The sequence below is a fragment of the Sceloporus occidentalis genome, unplaced genomic scaffold (assembly GCF_023333645.1).
Source record: "Sceloporus occidentalis isolate IW3139 unplaced genomic scaffold, rSceOcc1.0.p SCAF_20, whole genome shotgun sequence".
Classification (NCBI taxonomy): domain Eukaryota; kingdom Metazoa; phylum Chordata; class Lepidosauria; order Squamata; family Phrynosomatidae; genus Sceloporus; species Sceloporus occidentalis.
Window position 1 is genome coordinate 12,630,914 of NW_028317000.1, and position 18,055 is coordinate 12,648,968.

At 44.2% G+C, this 18,055-nt stretch overlaps 1 protein-coding gene across 13 annotated transcripts in view; it reads right to left on the bottom strand.

Moving 5' to 3' along the window:
• Positions 1–18,055, bottom strand: part of MARK2 (microtubule affinity regulating kinase 2) — a 127,539-nt gene that overhangs the window by 36,020 nt on the left and 73,464 nt on the right. For all 13 annotated transcript variants that reach the window (XR_016272172.1, XM_089483725.1, XM_089483727.1 and 10 more), the window contains exon 2: positions 5,536–5,715. Coding sequence is in view for 12 of the 13 variants with exons in the window: in XM_089483725.1 (XP_089339851.1) it covers positions 5,536–5,715 (180 nt within the window). In the remaining variant the exon portion in view is untranslated. The remainder of the gene's footprint in view (positions 1–5,535; positions 5,716–18,055) is intronic.

Sequence of the window (18,055 nt, forward strand, 5' to 3'; positions counted from 1 at the left end):
CCGACCTACAAAAGGACAGAAGTCTGAGTCAACCCTGGAGCCCCTCAGGATTGAACTCACAATGTTGTGGCTGCTGTACTGGCATGTAACTACTGTGCCACCGGGGAGCCTTTTAATCCAACTCACAAGGGATGAATAATCTGTAGGATGTGGTACCACCACAAGGAAGAAAAGGCGGGTGCACCGTAAAAACTGTACCAAGATAGACAATCCAAGCTGCCCAAGTCCCAGGTACCAGCCATGAGTTGGGTTTATTTCGTTTTCTTCTTTTCAAGAAAGAAAAATGCAAAAGAGAGGGAGGGAAATGGAAGCTGGCCAGTTGCAGCTCCAGTGGACCAGAACCTAGCTAGTAATTGCATCTCTTGTCAATTGGCAGGGAATGATTGTAATGAGTGGAGTGAGCCAGCACCTCTGTTCCATCTCCTTCTGCTCAGCATAAGGATGGAGCTGCTCACATCTCACCTGAGGAATGCTGATCCTGTCCTATAAAATCCTAATCCTGAACCAAAGGGAATCCTTTTTTAGAACCTGAACATCATTTAAAACATATATGTCAAGCTAGTTGACTGGGCACAAATCATCTCAAAAAAGACCCCTACAGATTTCACAGGAAAAAGCAGTGTGGTGGTAAGCAGAGATGTAAGGAAGTGCCGAATGTAGTGCAGTGCTGCGTTGAAAATAGGAGGGTGTGTGTGCCATGCAAGACACCCAAACAAGTCTTTTGGAGATAATATCATCCATGTCTTGAACAACCATCTCAATAGACACTAGGTTCGAGAACAGTGGTCCCCAAACTTGGCTCTTCCAGGTGCTTTGGACTTCAACTTCCAGAAGCCGCAGGCATTTTGGCCAAAGTCTGGGAATCACTGGTCTAGAAGTCTTGAAGATTCTGACAAACGCTGCATTTGCGTCAAAATAAAACAGAAACAGCTTTCCACATAGGATTTCCAAAGTTTCAGGATTAAAGACAAATTGACTATGGAAAGCCTTTGTCAATGTGGTGCTGAAGAAGAGTTGTATAGATGCTGTAGACTGCTAAAAAGACGGGGGGCAGGGAGAACCAATGGAAAGGAAGAGATGACTGTATGTTTGTGTCTGTTCTAACAAGGATGGACTTTGGGGGGCAGATATCTAGGGCTCTGCAGCATGATAAATACCAAATGACTTTGGTGACACACCAGATCATACTGTGGCAGTGCTAGTGGCAAACAATCTCAGCATCAGGATCTGGCATGAGCATACCAGAGCCACAAATAGCTGCAACATCCCTTTTAAAGGAATTTTTTTGGGAGGTGCATTGAGTTGAAGTGAAGCACCTTTGCCTAAAGGCAAATGTTTTTAGATTCTCCTTCCTAACTAGGTTTGTGGGGGGAAGAGTGCATCAACCTGTATTGTGTTGGGAGAGAGATGTTCTGATCACAGCACTGAAGGGTATCTTTCCCAAACCTGTCACCAATGTTGTAATTCAACCCCTTACTAACAGAAAGGAGGGGAACACAGAGGACATAGCATGCTAAGGTCTCTAATTAAAATCAATACATATCTCTCGGCTGCAATAGTTTTTGCTGTAGTTTAAATGCAATATATTTCTTGTATCTTGGGAGTAATACAAGACATTCTCCCTTGAGCACACATCTGAGGAAGTTGGCTCAAGTCGATGAACGCTCATATTACCAACTTCTTTCTTTCAGTTAGTCTCAAAGGTGCCACAAGATCCCTTTGCATACTGATTTTCCAGACTAACGCACCGGTGTCTCTGAATTCTATACACAAGTACTCAGAGATAAAAAAATTTTTCCCGCAGTATGCTGCTACAACCCTGAAAATGTGGGCATTTTTTTTAAAAGGACAAGTTTCAAATGAAATTATGCAATATTCTGGCTTCAATGATGAGAACTTCGGAGAGGTTTTTATTCCCATAGTAGGACTTTACTATCTCCTCATTCTCCCTTCCTCACCTCAAGCACCAGGGAACTTTTGAGGTTTGAAGCATGGAAGGTGAGTGGGTGAGCAGAACTGCCCTGACTTCCTGAGGAACAGCAGGCTCTGTTAACCGATGGACGTCTTGTGATCCAAGCCTCCAGGGTGGTGAAGTTACACATCAACTTACAATGACTTATTAACTGAGTATCACTACGCAGAGGGTGCTGCTGTAGCCTAGTGTCAAAGGCTATGAGACATCCTAATTCAGCCTCACTTCAGCCACTAAGTCAAAAGATGGCCTTTGGCCTGCCACCACTTCTCAGCCTCTTCCCATTCCCAGTTCTCCAGGCTGCGTACAGGGCTTATAATACTGGTCACATAGCTTTGTTTTATGGGCTAACAGAAATGCTAAATATTACCAGTACAGTACAGTAACGTAAACTTGCAGTCCTTGATAATCTTCTATTTTGTTGTTAAGACATATGCTATCCCGGTCTATCCTGGATCAAACCACCAAAGGCCTTCCTAGTTCAGAATTCAAACAGTGGTACGTCACTCGCAGGGCGTGAATCCAACTGCAACCTCTTCCTCCTGTTCCTTAGTGAGTGCTACACAAAGCCATACTTCCTCAAGAATGGGAAGTAAAGCATAATAATCTCGATTAGTTGCTGATAAAGGAACTAACATACATATATTGGATAATGGAGCGCAGCAGGAAATTTCAAGTGAAAATCTGCACGTGCTTCATTGACTACAGCAAAATCTTTGCACAGATCACAAAAAGCTATGCAACACTCTCAAAGAAATGGGAGTGCCACTAGACTTGACTGTCTCACACCTTCACTCAGGACAAGAGGGTACTGTCAGAACTGAATATAGTGAAACACAATGGTTCCCAATTGGCAAAGGGGTCAGGCAAGGTTGCATACTATCACCCTATTTATTCCAGCTGTATACAGAAAACATCATATACACAGCAGGCTTAGACTGAGTAGCAGGAGGAATAACGATAGGAGGAAGGAACATTAACAAACAAAGACCTGGAACAATCACTGAAGAGGGTCAAGGAAGAAAGTGCCAAGGATTAATAGTGAACATTAAGAGAACAAAAATAATAGCCATGGAAGATCTACAGGAATTCAACCTAGATGATGAGAAATTGAAACAAAGAGTTCCAATACCTTGGATCAAATACAGATCAGAACAGAAACTGAAATCAGAACAGAAGACAACTATGAATGGGAAAGGCAGCTATGAAAGAAATGGACAAGATCATAAAGTATACAAGACTTAAGTTTGAACGCTAAAGTTAGGATCATCCAAGTCATTATATTTCCTATCACCATGTCCAGTATGTGTAGGGTTGCCATATCCCGCCGGGGGGCGGGACAATCCCGGTTTGGGAGGGGCCAACCCGGTCCCGGCCCGGTTTGGCGCCCAAACCGGGACGGCCCCGCCCACCGCGGCCACCTCAGGCCCCGCGGCGGCTCCAAGGCCTTGCTGAGGCCTGGGAAGGCTCTCCGCGGTTGGAGCTCCAGCCGCGGAGACACTCCCTCCCGGGCCCCAGCGAGGCCTTGGAGGTGGCTCCGCGGTCGGAGCTCCGGCCGCGGGGTCCTCAAGGCCTCCACAAGGCCAGGGAGGAGGAGGAGGCCGCTTCCCACCGCGGCGATTGCCGCGATGAGGAGCGGCCCCTGCCTCTTTCCCGGCCTGGGAGCCTGCTGAGGCTTCCTCCCAGAGCGGGAGGAGGAGCAGGCCGCTTCCCCTTGCGGCGATCGCCGCGATGAGGGGCGGCCCCCTCCTCCTTCCCGGCCTGGGAGCCGGCCGAGGCTTCTTCCCAGGCCGGGAGGAGGAGCAGGCCGCTTCCCACCGCGGCGATCGCCACGATAAGGAGCAGCCTCCGCCTCCTTCCGGCCTGGGAGCCGGCCTAGGCTCCCTCCCAGGCCGGGAGGAGGAGGAGGAAGCCTGGCACCGCGGAGATCGCCGCGATGCCAGGCTTCCCCCCGCCCTTCTCGGCCTGGGAGCCGGCCTAGGCTCCCTCCCAGGCCGAGAGGAGGAGGAGGAAGCCTGGCACCGCGGAGATCGCCGCGATGCCAGGCTTCCCCCCGCCCTTCTCGGCCTGGGAGCCGGCCTAGGCTCCCTCCCAGGCCGAGAGGAGGAGGAGGAGGACAAGGTTTAAAAATCTAGGACTTTTTTTTTTTAATTTCCTAGCCAGGAAATTAAAAAAAAAAAATCCTACATTTTCAAACCTTGTCCTACATTTGTCCCGGTTTCGAGGTCCTCCATTATGGCAACCCTAAGTATGTGAGAAATGGACAATGTGAAAAGCTGATAGGAAGAAAATCAACTTATTTGTGATGTGGTGCAGGAGAAAAGTGCTGAGGATACCATGGATGGCTATGGAGACAAACAAATGGATTCTAGAAAAGATCAGGACTGAACTCTCTCTGGAAGTCAAGCTGACTAAACTGAGGCTATTGTATTCTGGCCACATCTGAAGAAAAATGAATCACAGGAAAAGACAGTGATACTGGGAAAGGTGAAGAAAAAGAGGAAGACCACATGCCAGATGGTAAGACTTGATCAGGAAGGACACAGGTTTAAACCTGCAGGACCTGAGCAGAGTGGTTGAGGATATGGGTCTTGGAGATGTCTCATCCACATGGTCACCATGAGTAGAAGTCAACTGGAGGGCAGTTAACAACAACAACACAGGAACTAACCCTTCCTTATCATCCTGCAGCAGTGAATTGTACAGTTTAACTATACACAGTGTCAAGAAGTACACCCGTCCCTCCACTTTGACTTTTGCAGATTTGATGATTCACAGATTTTATTAATATGTTCTCTCTAGGAATACCTAGGCCCTCCAGCCCAATTCTGTGGTACCAAAAGTTACACTGAAGGACCTAGAGTTTTCTAGAGATAACACTCCACTTGTAGCTCCACTTGTAGCTCCTTCAGCGTAATTCTGTGGTCAATGTCTGGGAGATGTTGACCACAGAGTTGCACTGGAGGATCTAGAGATTCCTAGAGAGGTGTTCTCTTAGGTAAAAACATGGTGTTTTGGCCATTTGTGGGTTTTTCCACATTCACTGAGGTCCTGTGCCCTTAACCCCAGTGAATGCTGAGGGAGATGTGTACTTCCTTTGTTTCTGTTGTTGTTATTGTGTTATAGCCAATCCCAGAAATATCTTTATCACAGCAAGTAAACTGCATTCATTGTTATGCAGATCTGGTGAATCAATGTTTTCAGGAGTGCCTGCTTGCCTGTCTCTTCTCTTCCCCTCAAGCTGTACTTCTCATCAAGTTAGTCAAGGTGCTCACTTACCCAGCTTCTGTGTTACTACACACCTGCCGAGGTTAAAAATTCAAAAGAACTCAAAAGAACACGTATAAAATTGTGCTTGAATCTGCAACACTGGCACAGGTAACAAAATGTTTGTGTGTGTGTCAGAATTGGATTGTCTTGTTTTCAAAATCATGGATACAGATAATTTGGACTGTTTTCATGTGGCATGAAGACTCTCCTGTAGCCTGTTTTGGAGGCTACCTGTATGGTGAAGTGCCCTCCCTCTCCCCCATGGCACTTTGTGCCCTCTGGGACTCTCTCACCTCTTTCCCCGTCAGGACATGCCGTGCCAACTTGACCTTGGCGAAGTTGCCCTTGCCAATCGTCTTCAACAAGCGATAGTTCCCGATATGCGGCTGTTCGTCGGCAGAGGTAGCTGGGGTGCGGCCTCGTAGCATGTTGGACTTTGTGCTGGGCTTGGACTCTGGATGTCCCAAGGCCGGCTGCGAAGACGTTAAGGGAAAAAGAGATATGCCACAGGTCAGTTTTGCGGAAATTCCTGGCAATCCCACGCAGTAACAGTATCACCATCCACAAAAACAACAAAAACCCTCCTTTCCAGGTGCTGATCGGAAGCAAGAGAGATGACACATTATCCAACAGCAGATGACCAAACCAGCAGCCATTCCATTGGGCCACAGAAGTTACCTGTCCCAACACCTTCATGTACAAAAATTACCTTGTCTGTATAATGTTGCGGTCAATGGCACAGATGGCTGATGTGAAAATTAAAAAACACAGAATACTGTCTGTCATCACTCTGCAGTCTTCCCTTATTTACAGTAATACTCAACTGAACTACCTGAAATGTCTTTCAATGGTTAACCAGCCAGAGAGCTGAAATCAACTGCATCCATTGAGGAAAGTTCAACCACAAGCTCCAACTGTAAAAAAAAGTCCATTCCAGGATCCACCTGCTCAAAGGAGGGAGTAAATCTGTTGCACACACTAACATTTAGTAGTCTAGTATGAAAATCCATTTCTGGATTACTGCTCAGACCTCTTTTCAGGTCTTCCTCAGTTAGGTTTAGCTTGAGAGGGCAAGGTGTCAATGACCAAGGACCTTATCTACAGAGCTTATCATAAAATCAAGAGCTGAACAGAAATTGAAAGAAGGCCTGATACAATTGTTATTTCAATCTGTACCACAAGCCACAGCCTTTAAGGCAGTGGTCCCCAAACTGTGGCCTTTGAGAGATTTTGGACTTTAGCTCCCAGAGTCCCAGACTATTGGCCAACATGGCTGAGGCTTCTGGGAGCTGAAGTCCAAAATCTCTTAAAGGGCACAGTTTGGGGACCACTGCTTTAAGGAAATGCCATAACGCATGCCTTATAGGGCATATCAGTCTTCCCAAATTATTATTATTATTATTATTATTATTATTATTATTATTATCATCATTATTAACCTTCATGAGAAAATAAGGCAGACAGCAGACAGTTTCTTTCAAGGCATTTAGCATGCCTGCCCAAGAGTTAGAAGTTATCAACATAGTACATTCAGTTATTGTATTTTGCAAAGAAACATAAAGCGAAAACCTGGAGGAGCTTACAATCCAAACAGGCCTTTCTACATGCAAGGCCACAATCTTCCAAACACTGCAAGCCCCAGGGAGCTGCATCTTAGGTTTTGGAGCCCTCTTGAAAAGTTGTGCCCAAACAATTCCAAGCTATTTTCACTTATGAACACCAGGAATTTACGTTTTTGAAAGAACAATTTTTAAAAATATATAGCACTAACCAGAAACTGTGTGTTCAAACTGGCCAGTGAGTAGCCAATATATTTCCAGTTTGAAATGCAATCTATTTATTTACTAGTGCAAACATAAAGCACCTTTTGTGTGAGCACAGTTGTTTTGGCTCACACCCACCAACCTGCTAATGGTGATTTGAGTAATAAGATGATCACATTACCTGCAAACCATAGAGAGGTAGGGCAAAGACTCATTCAAAGGTGACAATATATATATATATAGGTTGAGGGCAGCTTCTTTGTACTACATCCCTGGCTTTGGGATAACCCTTTAATGACTATATTAGGGTAACTGGGTAGTTATAATTTGGTTTGTCGTTGTTGTGTGCCTTCAAGTCATTTCCAACTTATGGCGACCCTAAGGCCATAATTCCTAGTCCCTATTTCCATTCCTATTAAAGCAATAAGATGTAAACACCTATCTTGGGGTTTTCTTGCCTTCCTCTGAGGCTGAGAGTGTGTGACTTGCCCATGGTCACCCAGTGGGTTTTCATGGCCAAGCCAGGATTCGAACCCTGGTCTGTCCAACACTCAAACCACTGCACCACCCTGTCTCCTTATAGTAGGGTAATCCATCTTAAAAATTGTTTGACAGTCTCCAGACAACGCATCCTGAATTCTCCTCTTGGACAGATTTTCAATCCGTATTAAATCATGCACACCGAAAGAACAAGAAGCAAACACCTGCATCCCAGAATAGATTTAAAGTCTTGTGCAGAGAGCCTGCAGATGTACTGAAAACAGACAGATCTGGGGTGGGGAGAAGGAATGGAAATCTTCTGTTTTTCTGTTCTGGATCTGTGCCCCACACAAGGCTGGCACTTCAAGGGCGCTTGCTCTCCTGGGTCCTCTGCAACAGCTGAGCCACTCTTCCAAAAGCACCCAAGAGGAGCAGAATCAAACTCTGCATCACTCATTTATCATTTATGCCCAGGCTGGGTAGGAAAGGATGAAAGGGAACACTAAGCGCTGACAAAAAGGTGGAACAACCAAACCTTCACTCCTGAGAGCGTTGCTTGACTGTCTCATTGGACTGGAGTTTCAGGGAAGGCTCTAACAGTATTCAAATGCAGCCTGTTTCTACTGAGTGATCCCATGAGGAGAGGATCTGGTGAGGATCTGGTGAGTTTGCAAATGAAAAGAAGGGTCTGTGGGGTCAAGAGTGAAGAGAGCAGCCTGCAAAGAGAACCCCAGATGCTGAAAATGTTTTGAATATACGGTGGGCCCTTCACATTCGCTGGGGTTAGGGAAAAACCACAATTAAAAAAGCACTATTTTTAAAGCTGAGAGAACACCTCTCTAGGAACCTCTAGGTCCTCCAGCACAACTCTGTGGTCAACGTCTGCTGGAATTGGACCACAGACTTACACTGGAGAACCTACAGAAGTGTTTTCTCTAGGAACCTCTATGTCTCCTGCAATGTGACTCCATGGTTAACTTCCATCAAGAGTTGCGCCGGAGGACCCAGATATTCCTAGAGAGAACATATTACTCAAATCCGTGAATAATCAAATCTGCAAAAGTCAAAGCCACAAATGCGCAAGGACAAATGGAACCTCCAATGGGTAAAGTGTTTGTAGCCTTTTTGCCTATGAGAGCAGTCATGCTGTATCAGGACTTGGAGTCTATTATCAAATGTTGGAAGGGATCTCAAAGGTCATGTAGTCTAACCTCCAACATGTAGAGAGATCTTGTAGCACCTTTGAGACTCAATGAAAGAAAGAAGTTGGCAGCATGAGCTTTCCTTGACTTGAGTCTACTTCTGCAAATGCTTTTAGTCCAAATGCATCTGAAGAAGTAGACTTAAGTCTACGAAGGCTCATGCAACCAACTTCTTTCTTTCAGTGAGTCTCAAAAGTGGTACAAGATCTCTCTATGCACCGATTCTACAGACTAACACGGCTATATCTTGAAAATAACCTCCAACAGTACAGGAAATGTGCTGCTACAACATTTCAGACAGATGGTCATGGGCCTCTACTCAAAAACATCTAATGGAGATTTGTCTATTACCATAGTTTCCTCCAATATCAAACAACTCTGAAGACCAGAAGGTTCCTCCTAATGTGAAGTCAAATACTCCTTTCTTACCAGTCAAACCTGTTGGTTCAGTACTATCCTGTGGAATATAAAGCAAACCTGCTCCTTCACAGGAAGACTGATGGTCTTGCAAAGCCTTTCCCCGCACCCAGGGCATGAAGGCAGAACAGTTTTCCTTTATTATCTATCCCAAGCATATGATATTCCAAGGTATCATAGCTAAAAATCGACAAGAGTCACGTTAAGCACCTACTGGCCAATAATGCAGAAACCAACAGATCAGGAAGCTTACACAGTAACTGGTCAAAAATAGGAGAAAAGCCAAGAAATAGGTATACTACATATAACAGGTATGAATGTTAATGAATAAAGAAATGCTACAAAAATTCTAAACCACTGAACGATTCTAAATAAACATGAAATGATGACATTGATATAGGAGCATGACAACTGTAAATAAAGAGTTCAACCAAAAAACACCTTGCTGAGATAACCAATCCTTCTGTTTATTCTGGTGACTTCATGACAGTCAATATAGGGTCAACATCCCAGTAATTTTAATTCAATAAGAAGCCCAGCACCTTATGTCTCAGCACTTTATATCCAGTGAGATTTGCAAAAATGGCACCCTGGGGGAGGGGTTAGGGCATCCAGCGTTGGACACTGTGCCCTAACTCTGCCCACAGTCCGGCACAAAGTGCCAGTCTGTATAGGGCCAATATGTAGAGAGATCTTGCAGCACCTTTGAGACTAACTGAAAGAAAGAAGTTGGCAGCATGAGCTTTCCGAGACTTTGGTCTTCTTCCTCGGATGCATATAGTGGAGTGGAACTGTTGGCTCCCCCATATAAAATAGCTACTGGAGAAAAGCCCTCTGATAGACCCCCCATGTTCAGGTTTGGATAATATGCAATTGAATCACTTCTTTGATCAAAAAAACAGACTTAGTCAATTAAAAATCAGAGGTCATATAGTTTGGGCCCAAAATCTGTGACTGTTCAAGCCTCCCACAGTAAAATGGTGACCCTTATATAAAATGGCAAAATCAACGTTTGCATCTTGGAATTTATATATATATTTTCAATATTTTAAATCCAGTAATGTTTGATTCCATGGTTTTAAAAATCAGTGGATACTGAGGGCAGACTGTATATCTAAAGTTACATGGGTTAAATCAGTGGTTCCCCAACTTCCAGGTGTTTTGGCCTCCAGCTGCAGAATTCCTGACTGTTGGCCAAGTTGGCCAGGTCTTCTGGGAGTGGAAGTCCAAAACACCTGGAGGACTAAAGTTTGGAAATCACTGGGCTAAAATTAAAAGAAAAGGTAGCTTGGGCCTGTACATTCTGTGACAGTTTGATTTAATCCAGCCCTCAGGAGATTGCCAGAAAGGATTAAGTAAAGAAAGGCCACACAAACCACATCAGAGTTAGGCATGTGCCATTATATACTTCCATTTACAATGAGAAGGGAAGACCATTAGGTTTCTGAGAAGAGCATTCTTGGCTCATGAGAGAGGCTCTTGTTCTCTGAATATGATAAGGTTCTTTCCTCCCTTCATTTGGGATAGCACCTGAGCAGAGATGAGGCATAGGCCTCAGGCATGGCCTGGGCAATGCTTCCCACCACTCCCTTCAGATTGGGAAAAAGTGAAGAACGAACATGAAAAGCTTTGAAACAAATCCTGCTCTTTCTAAGATTTCAGAAGTAAATACACTGAGCAAATAAAGGAGCCAAGTTACTTTAATTAGTATAATAAGTCACACTTCTTGCTACTTTTAACATTCCTGTTCAGGAAGTTTTAAGACAACCTGGACAGAATGCGATTCATTACAATCTTAAATCACAAGGTAATGCATTATTGCTTAAATGCTGGACGTTTCATTCCAAACTGGAAAACAGTATATAGACAGTAAGTGTATCCATACATACGGATTCATGCTGCTATGAATGAGAGGAATAAATTACTTTCAAAAGGTAACTTTCCACGTTCTGCTTTTGGGGTTGGCGCATTTTCTCTTGCATAGGATCACAGAATCATGGAGCTGGAAGTGACTTCAAGGGCCATGAAGTCCTTGTAAATAGTCACCTTTTAAGTCTGGAAAATTTGGTCAAAAATCGCCCCCAAAAGCTGGGTCCTCGGGACAATGTAAATACTTCAAACTTACTGTACCTTAACTTAGCATGATAAAAGAAAACCCTTCCATTCTGTTGCTCTTTTATCTTTTTAGCAAAAGAGAAACAAGAACTGACAATGCGATAGACAGAGGCCTGTTCTCAGCTTCTCCTTGAGTATAATAACCCCATGTCTTAGGTTTGATTGTTATTCCAGTAATACGGCTCTCTATCTCCATCAGAAAACTATCCCCAAATGCCAGTTCTTAAGACTATCAAGATTCTACACTTGTCCCTCCACATTTGCGGCTTTGATTATTCATGGATTTTATTAATAAGTTCTCTCTAGGAATTTCCAGGTCCTCCAAGCACAACTCTGTGGTCAATTTTAACCAAAACTCATACCGAAGGACCTAGAGATTCCTAGAGAGAACACTCTGCTAGGCCTTTGTAGCTCCTCTATGGTCAATGTCTGGCAGATGCTGACCACAGAGCTGCACTGGAAGACCTAGAGATTTCTAGAGAGGTGTCCCTCAGGTAAAAACATAGTGTTTTTGTTATTTGCAGTTTTGCCACATTCACGTGGGTCCAGTGCCCCTAACCCCAGAGAATGTAAAGGGACGAGTGTACTTTGGATCCCAGGAACCAAACCCTTTCAAACAAGACACTTACTACGCCCATGGTCACAGGCAGGACAACGTATCTATTTCCTCCGCTCATTAAATGCCGCCAGCTTTGCCACCTCACACAGCAATACTGCTGCCAGACAGAATGTCTTCAGTGCCAGGGTGAACGCTTCCAGTCTGAGATGGTCTGTACTTTAGTGATCCACCGTTCTTTCCAAAAATCGGGGCGAGGTGCAGAGCGCACAAACCAGACCCAATTGCCCAGTGCCTTGCTCTTGAAACCCCTAGAAGTGCTGACATCCAAAGATGACTGCAGACAGGTCTGAGTCGCAGTGTCGAAGAGGAACCCGCAGCCTTTCCGTTCACTGACCACAACAGCCGGTGCACGTTACCTCTCCCGTTTGCCAGCCCAAAAGCGAAACCCTTCTGAAGGAACAAAGTACAGCAACAGCCCTGAGGAAGTGGAGAGCTTCCTCATCCAACCGGTGCCCCGTCTCCGCCTCCGATACCTGAGCAAAGGCACCACCTTTTTCGCAATTTTCCCAGTCGCTGAGCCAGAAAACACCTGGGCTGTCGGACAAGTCCTCAGAGCCTGTTTGCCAGTTGGGAGTGTGGGAAGGAGAAGTCTCTCTTTTTGTCAGAGATAAAAACCAAACCCCTCCCTGCACCCCATTCAAATCTGAACACGTAAAGCAGAATACTGGGTGATCCTAAGGTCAAACCCAGAATCAGGGAGGAAGTCCAACTTGCTATGGCCTCCTCCACTTCTTGCACAAGGTAAGAGGAAACCTGTAGTTCACACACGGAGGGAGGGGAGAAAGAAAGAAAGAAAGAACGAGTGTTGCTACGTCACATTCACAGGAAACTGTCTGCCCCACCCATGCAAACTATCAGGCCGGGCTTTGAAGAAAGAAACAGTTCTGAGAAAAAGAAAGACAGACAGACAGACAGAAAGAGGGGGAAGGATGGCATTATACTCCTTTGACCCACTATCAACTGATAGATGGGGAACTCTGAAGGGCATGTCTGTTGGCTTAACTTTGCAGAGCCTGCTCAATTCACACGACAGATTTAATTTTACAGAGGCTGCCAAATTGAAGGGAGGGAAAGCCCAGGAGCAAGTCTGGAGAGGTAAGGTTCAGGGAGAAGCTTTCAGGAACAGCTGAGTGTGCTTTCCAAGGAGATGAGAAACGGAGAGAACTCTACCCCAAGAAAAGGTGACACTCTTGAAACCTATGCGAATGACGTGAATTTGCACAAATTCTCAAATCTGGTTACATTTTCCTGCCTCCCCCCACATACACACTTCAGAGACTGCCCAAGGCATTGAGGAATTGGCACCTACCGTGAAGTTTCGTTCTTGGATGGTCTGGAGGAGCAATCCATGAGCATATGGGGTTATCCCTCATGCACCACCCCACATTGCAATACTGAGGGATAACCTAATAACAGGCCATGCTGCTTCATAGTAGTAATTGCAGGACCGGATACAATGAAGAACTGATCCAGACTTCGTCCAAGTCATTCAATATCCCCACCCCTCTGCCCCAGGGATTGACTTTCTGCTCCTGGAAGAAACCTTTTCAGGTGCTAGCTCTTCAGCAGCCAAGTATAAGTACCATGAGTTGCTCCCGTTCACCCAAACTGCATTTACAACATCTAGGAGTGGTGTGTGCCTTAGAAACCAGACCTAAGAAGGCAGCCAAGGTTCTGTACATGGAGCTGACTTAGACTAATGCTCTGACTCAACGTCTGCATTCGGACAATCGCATAGGAGTTTACTGAGACAAGACATCCATAAGCTTTTTACTTGTTGGTGCATGTATGTCAAGGAAGCCTCCAACTATCCAGTTTCCCATTTCATCCAAAGCAGGAAATAAGTTCCTTACATCCAAACACTCATGATTTCCAAGCCTCTCCACAGCACAGCATGCAATGCACAACTCTGGACCATCGCTCAGATGGGACTATGGAGGCCTTGTCCCTTGCACTGTCTTTTTTGAAAGTACAGTTGGTCTTCCACATTTGCGGCTTTGACTTCGGCAGATTTATTTGCTGTTTTGGTTAATATGTTCTCTCTAGGAATCACTAGGTCCTCCAGCGTAACTCTGCCAGAAGTTAACCATAGAGTTGTGCTGGGGAACCTAGGAGTTCCTAGAGAAAACACTTCTCTAGGCATGTGCAGGTCCTCCAGCATAATTCTGTGATCAACTTCTGGCAGATGTTGACCACAGAGTTGCCTTTCCATTTTATATAAGAGACACCATTTTGTTATGCCATTCGACTGAATGCGACTTGAGCATCCATGAATTTTGTTATCCATAGGGGGTCCTGGAACCAAACCCCAGCGGATAACAAGGGCCCATGTACACTGGTTGGCAAACTTCCTCTGAACAAATTTTGCCAAGAAGACCCCATGATGGGGTGAGTATAAGTTGCGAACGACTTGAAGACACACAATGACCACAACCAACATTGGTGGCATAGGTAATAATCACAGCTGGAGCACTGTGGGCAGTTTGCTCTGTTAGCCCTGGAAACAGACTTCTATAATCCTTTGCTGTAGTCTTATAAGTGCTCTGTTCCATGCCACCTGCTTCAATCTAATGTGCAGTCCCATAGACATTCAACAAGAAGAATTTCAGATATAGCAAATATGCATGCCATGTGTTTTTGGGCACATCTATCCATCAGCACTATTCCATAAGGAAAACAGTACCTGTTGTACTGTAGACATTGATATGTATCACTCCTGTTCTGTTGGGCCATTGTACTTACAATCAAGCCTGATAACAATAAATGCATCACTTCTTAGACTTTTTTGAGGGCAGCTAGTGTATTCTTAGCTCTAGAAATACCAACACATCCCTTTGTTTAACAATTCAACTTTATTCACAACAGCATTCCCTGTGAAATCCCAGTGAAGGAGAGTAATATTCCGTGAATGTATTCTGTTTCTAGCAAAAATTAACCTTCTCCCACTTTTTCGGGTCAGGACTCAAACGCATGCAGATAGACAAGTCCATGAAGTAGCTGCATGGGTGGGATTGGTTTTTTGTCACTAGCTCATGAAAAATCCCAGGGTTTGCCTGTAGACTTTGAAGCGCCTGCAACGTCTATTTATTTAAACTTATTTCTAGCCTGTTTTCCTATTAAAACTAATGTCTAAATAGCACAGCAAGGGTAAAAGAAAACAAGCAGAAATGAGGACAATAAATAATTAAGATCTTCCAAATGCAGAAACACAGATCAATAAAACTTATACAAAACCAAAATAATAAAAGCAGAGAGAAGACCGTAAATGCTATTAAAAGGGCTCCCAAACCACTAAAAGCCGGAGGGAACAGCTGACCTCTAAGAAAGTCTGGGACACTATCTACAGTAGTTCATGTCACCTAACCTCAACCCATCCTAGATAGGGACAGAAAGAATATTTGTTGGCTATTTGCTTCTCAGGTGAGAAAAAGCTTTTCCAAATCTTGGGAAACTGCATTGGAAAAATATAGGTTACTGTGAGACTCTTTGCACTTTGAGAAGTATCCATCTGCACAGAAACATACATGGTTTTTCTCTGTCGAAATGTGTTTTCTTGCTCAGAAAAATTGAAAGAGTACCGAAAAGCAGTTTTTTATATATAAGCAGGAAAAAATAAATCATCCCAGAGTCAATTTTGAAAGAAGTTTTCAGGTGGTTTCGAGAAGACGCAAAATGTTTTTGTTTCCTTATGCAAGGCTTACCTGACCTGGTTGTTTTATTTCACACGCGCATAAAGTAAGAGTAAGTGACTCAAAGTAGGGCGAGGAAGTGGCTGTCCTTGTGGTCAAATTCTACACTAGCGCAGTATTATTTATATCAGTGTACAGAGAGTATAAGAGGACAGGATCCCACCTTGAGCATGTTGCAATCTCCAAATTGGTGAAGGGAGAACAACAAAAGGGAAAAAGAAATGAACTAAACAGTTCTGTCTGAGACTTCAACACACAGCAGCCTTGTCGAAATCTATGGTGGCCTTCCACAACCTGGTCCCCAAGCTAATAACTCAATGGACAACATAGCTGAGGGTGACAGATGTTGTAATCCAATACAACTGGAGGGTACCAGGTTGGAGAAGGAGTTACTGACAGAGAGATATGAAGTCGAAGGCATTCATGGCCGGCATCCATAATTTTTTGTGGGTTTTTCCGACTATGTGTCCACGTTCTAGAAGAGTTTATTCCTGATAAGAATATCATTTGGCAAAACGTCAGGCATAAACTCTTCTAGAACATGGTCACATAGTCCGAAAAACCCACAAAAAACTATAGACAGATGCATGTGTCCTGAGTCTTAGCTCTTACTTGCTTCAAACATATTGCAGAATGAAATGAAATTCTTTATTACGGTCAAAGACCAGCATCAATATTGCAGAATGTTTGAGTGTGAAGGTCCTGAATGAGGAATCTAGCTTAAGAGCTTCCTCTATTCCCATGACATTCCTTCCTAGCCTTTTCTTCCTTTCAACCCCATGCCCCTCCATCCCAAAGGAGCAGACTTTCAGGCTTTCTTCCCTCCCCTTCCTTTCTCAAATAAAGCATAAGCTGTCAGCCACTGTTCTGCAAACCCTGCACCAGATGGCTGCATTTCAGACAATGCGCCTCTTTGCTGTAGATGAGGCCAGGCATGATCAGCTCCTTTCTTGCTGGGTCATACGAGGGTCTTTGCAAGCTTCAGGCCTACACCAAAGCAAACTTTTTTGTTTCCTCCGGACAAAATCTCCTTTGGGTAAATAGCAATCTCTGCAAGATGTCCTGGGAGTCATCTGCCTCACTCAGCAGTTAAAAGCTAAGAGCAGCCTGCAGACATCTGGAAGAGGGCATGGAAGAAGCGAGACACTCACAATTATTCCAAACTGTGGAGTGACCCTTTTCTGCATTTCATTTGAGCCAGACCGCAAAACCAATTCATATTCTTATCTATGATTCAGGGCAGCAGCGGTGGAGGGTCAGCTGAACCTAGGAGAGTTCCTTTTTTAAAAGTCAACAGGATTTAAATTCAAAAGAGGTGAACATTTTTAGCGCATCAAATGCCTGGGAGGCATCTCTGAGGCCTGTTTACTAAGCCATTTATTCATTGCAGCCAAAGCCTATACAGCTACAGAATTCATCCATGGTGAGTGCAGAGCAGATCCTGAGCTTACACACCTATGACACAACTGGAACTCCTACCTCCTCATCAAAATATACAATTCAAATCTGGACTCCTTCACCCACTTACTCTCTCCCTGAAAACTTGATAAATCTCCCAGTTATATATACCACACTCTCCTATGAATGCACAACACATACAACCCCTACGCACATATACAGAACAGTTTTCTCCAATCTCATTCTTATACAAATCTTGTTTTTCATTCATTTTCATATATTTTTATCTCAATTTTTTGTACATAGTGGCAGATATGGGCCATCCATCCAAGTCCCACTTTATCTTTGGAGGTAGAATTCAAATATATAGCCGTGTTAGTCTGTAGAACCAGTATGTAGAGAGATCTTGTAGCCCTTTGAGACTCACTGAAAGGAAGAAATTGGCAGCATGAGCTTTCGTAGATTCAAGTCTACTTCCTCAGATGTCTATGAAAGCTCATGCTGCCAATTTCTTCCTTTCAGTTTATCTTTGGAGACATCTTGTAGGTCGGTTAGGCTCAGGAGTGGTGACTAGACGAAAGTCACCCAAGGAACTTACTGCATAGTAGAGATCTGAATGAAATAAAAGGGACCCCCTATCTACCTTCCATGCTTATCTAATTTTCTAAATTCTGGAGGCATTCTTTTTGTCTTTTGCTTTTTACCTTCCTGAGTTGAAATGCTAAAAGTCCTTGGAAGGAAGGAAGCAAACCCAAGAAGGTAAATATAAACAGAGGCTGGATGGCCATCTGTTGGGGATGCTTTGATTGAGAGTTCCTGCATGGCAGAAGGGGGTTGGACTGGAGGGCCCTTCTTGGGGTCTCTTCCAACTCTAGGATTCTAAAATGAATAAAGAAATAAAGGATGACTTTCCAAAGATGCCGGACTGCAAAGAAGCATATTTTTTGTTTTACAAATGGATGTTAAATTTCCTGGACTTTGAGAAATCTCCCAGTGACCACATGGCCAGAAGGAGGAGGTTAGAGACTGCAAATAATACCCCTCCATACCATCTATATTGAGAACAAAAAAACCAGCAGCATGAAGGCCTATGACTAACATCTTCCATCCCCCCCCCCCCGCCTCCTATA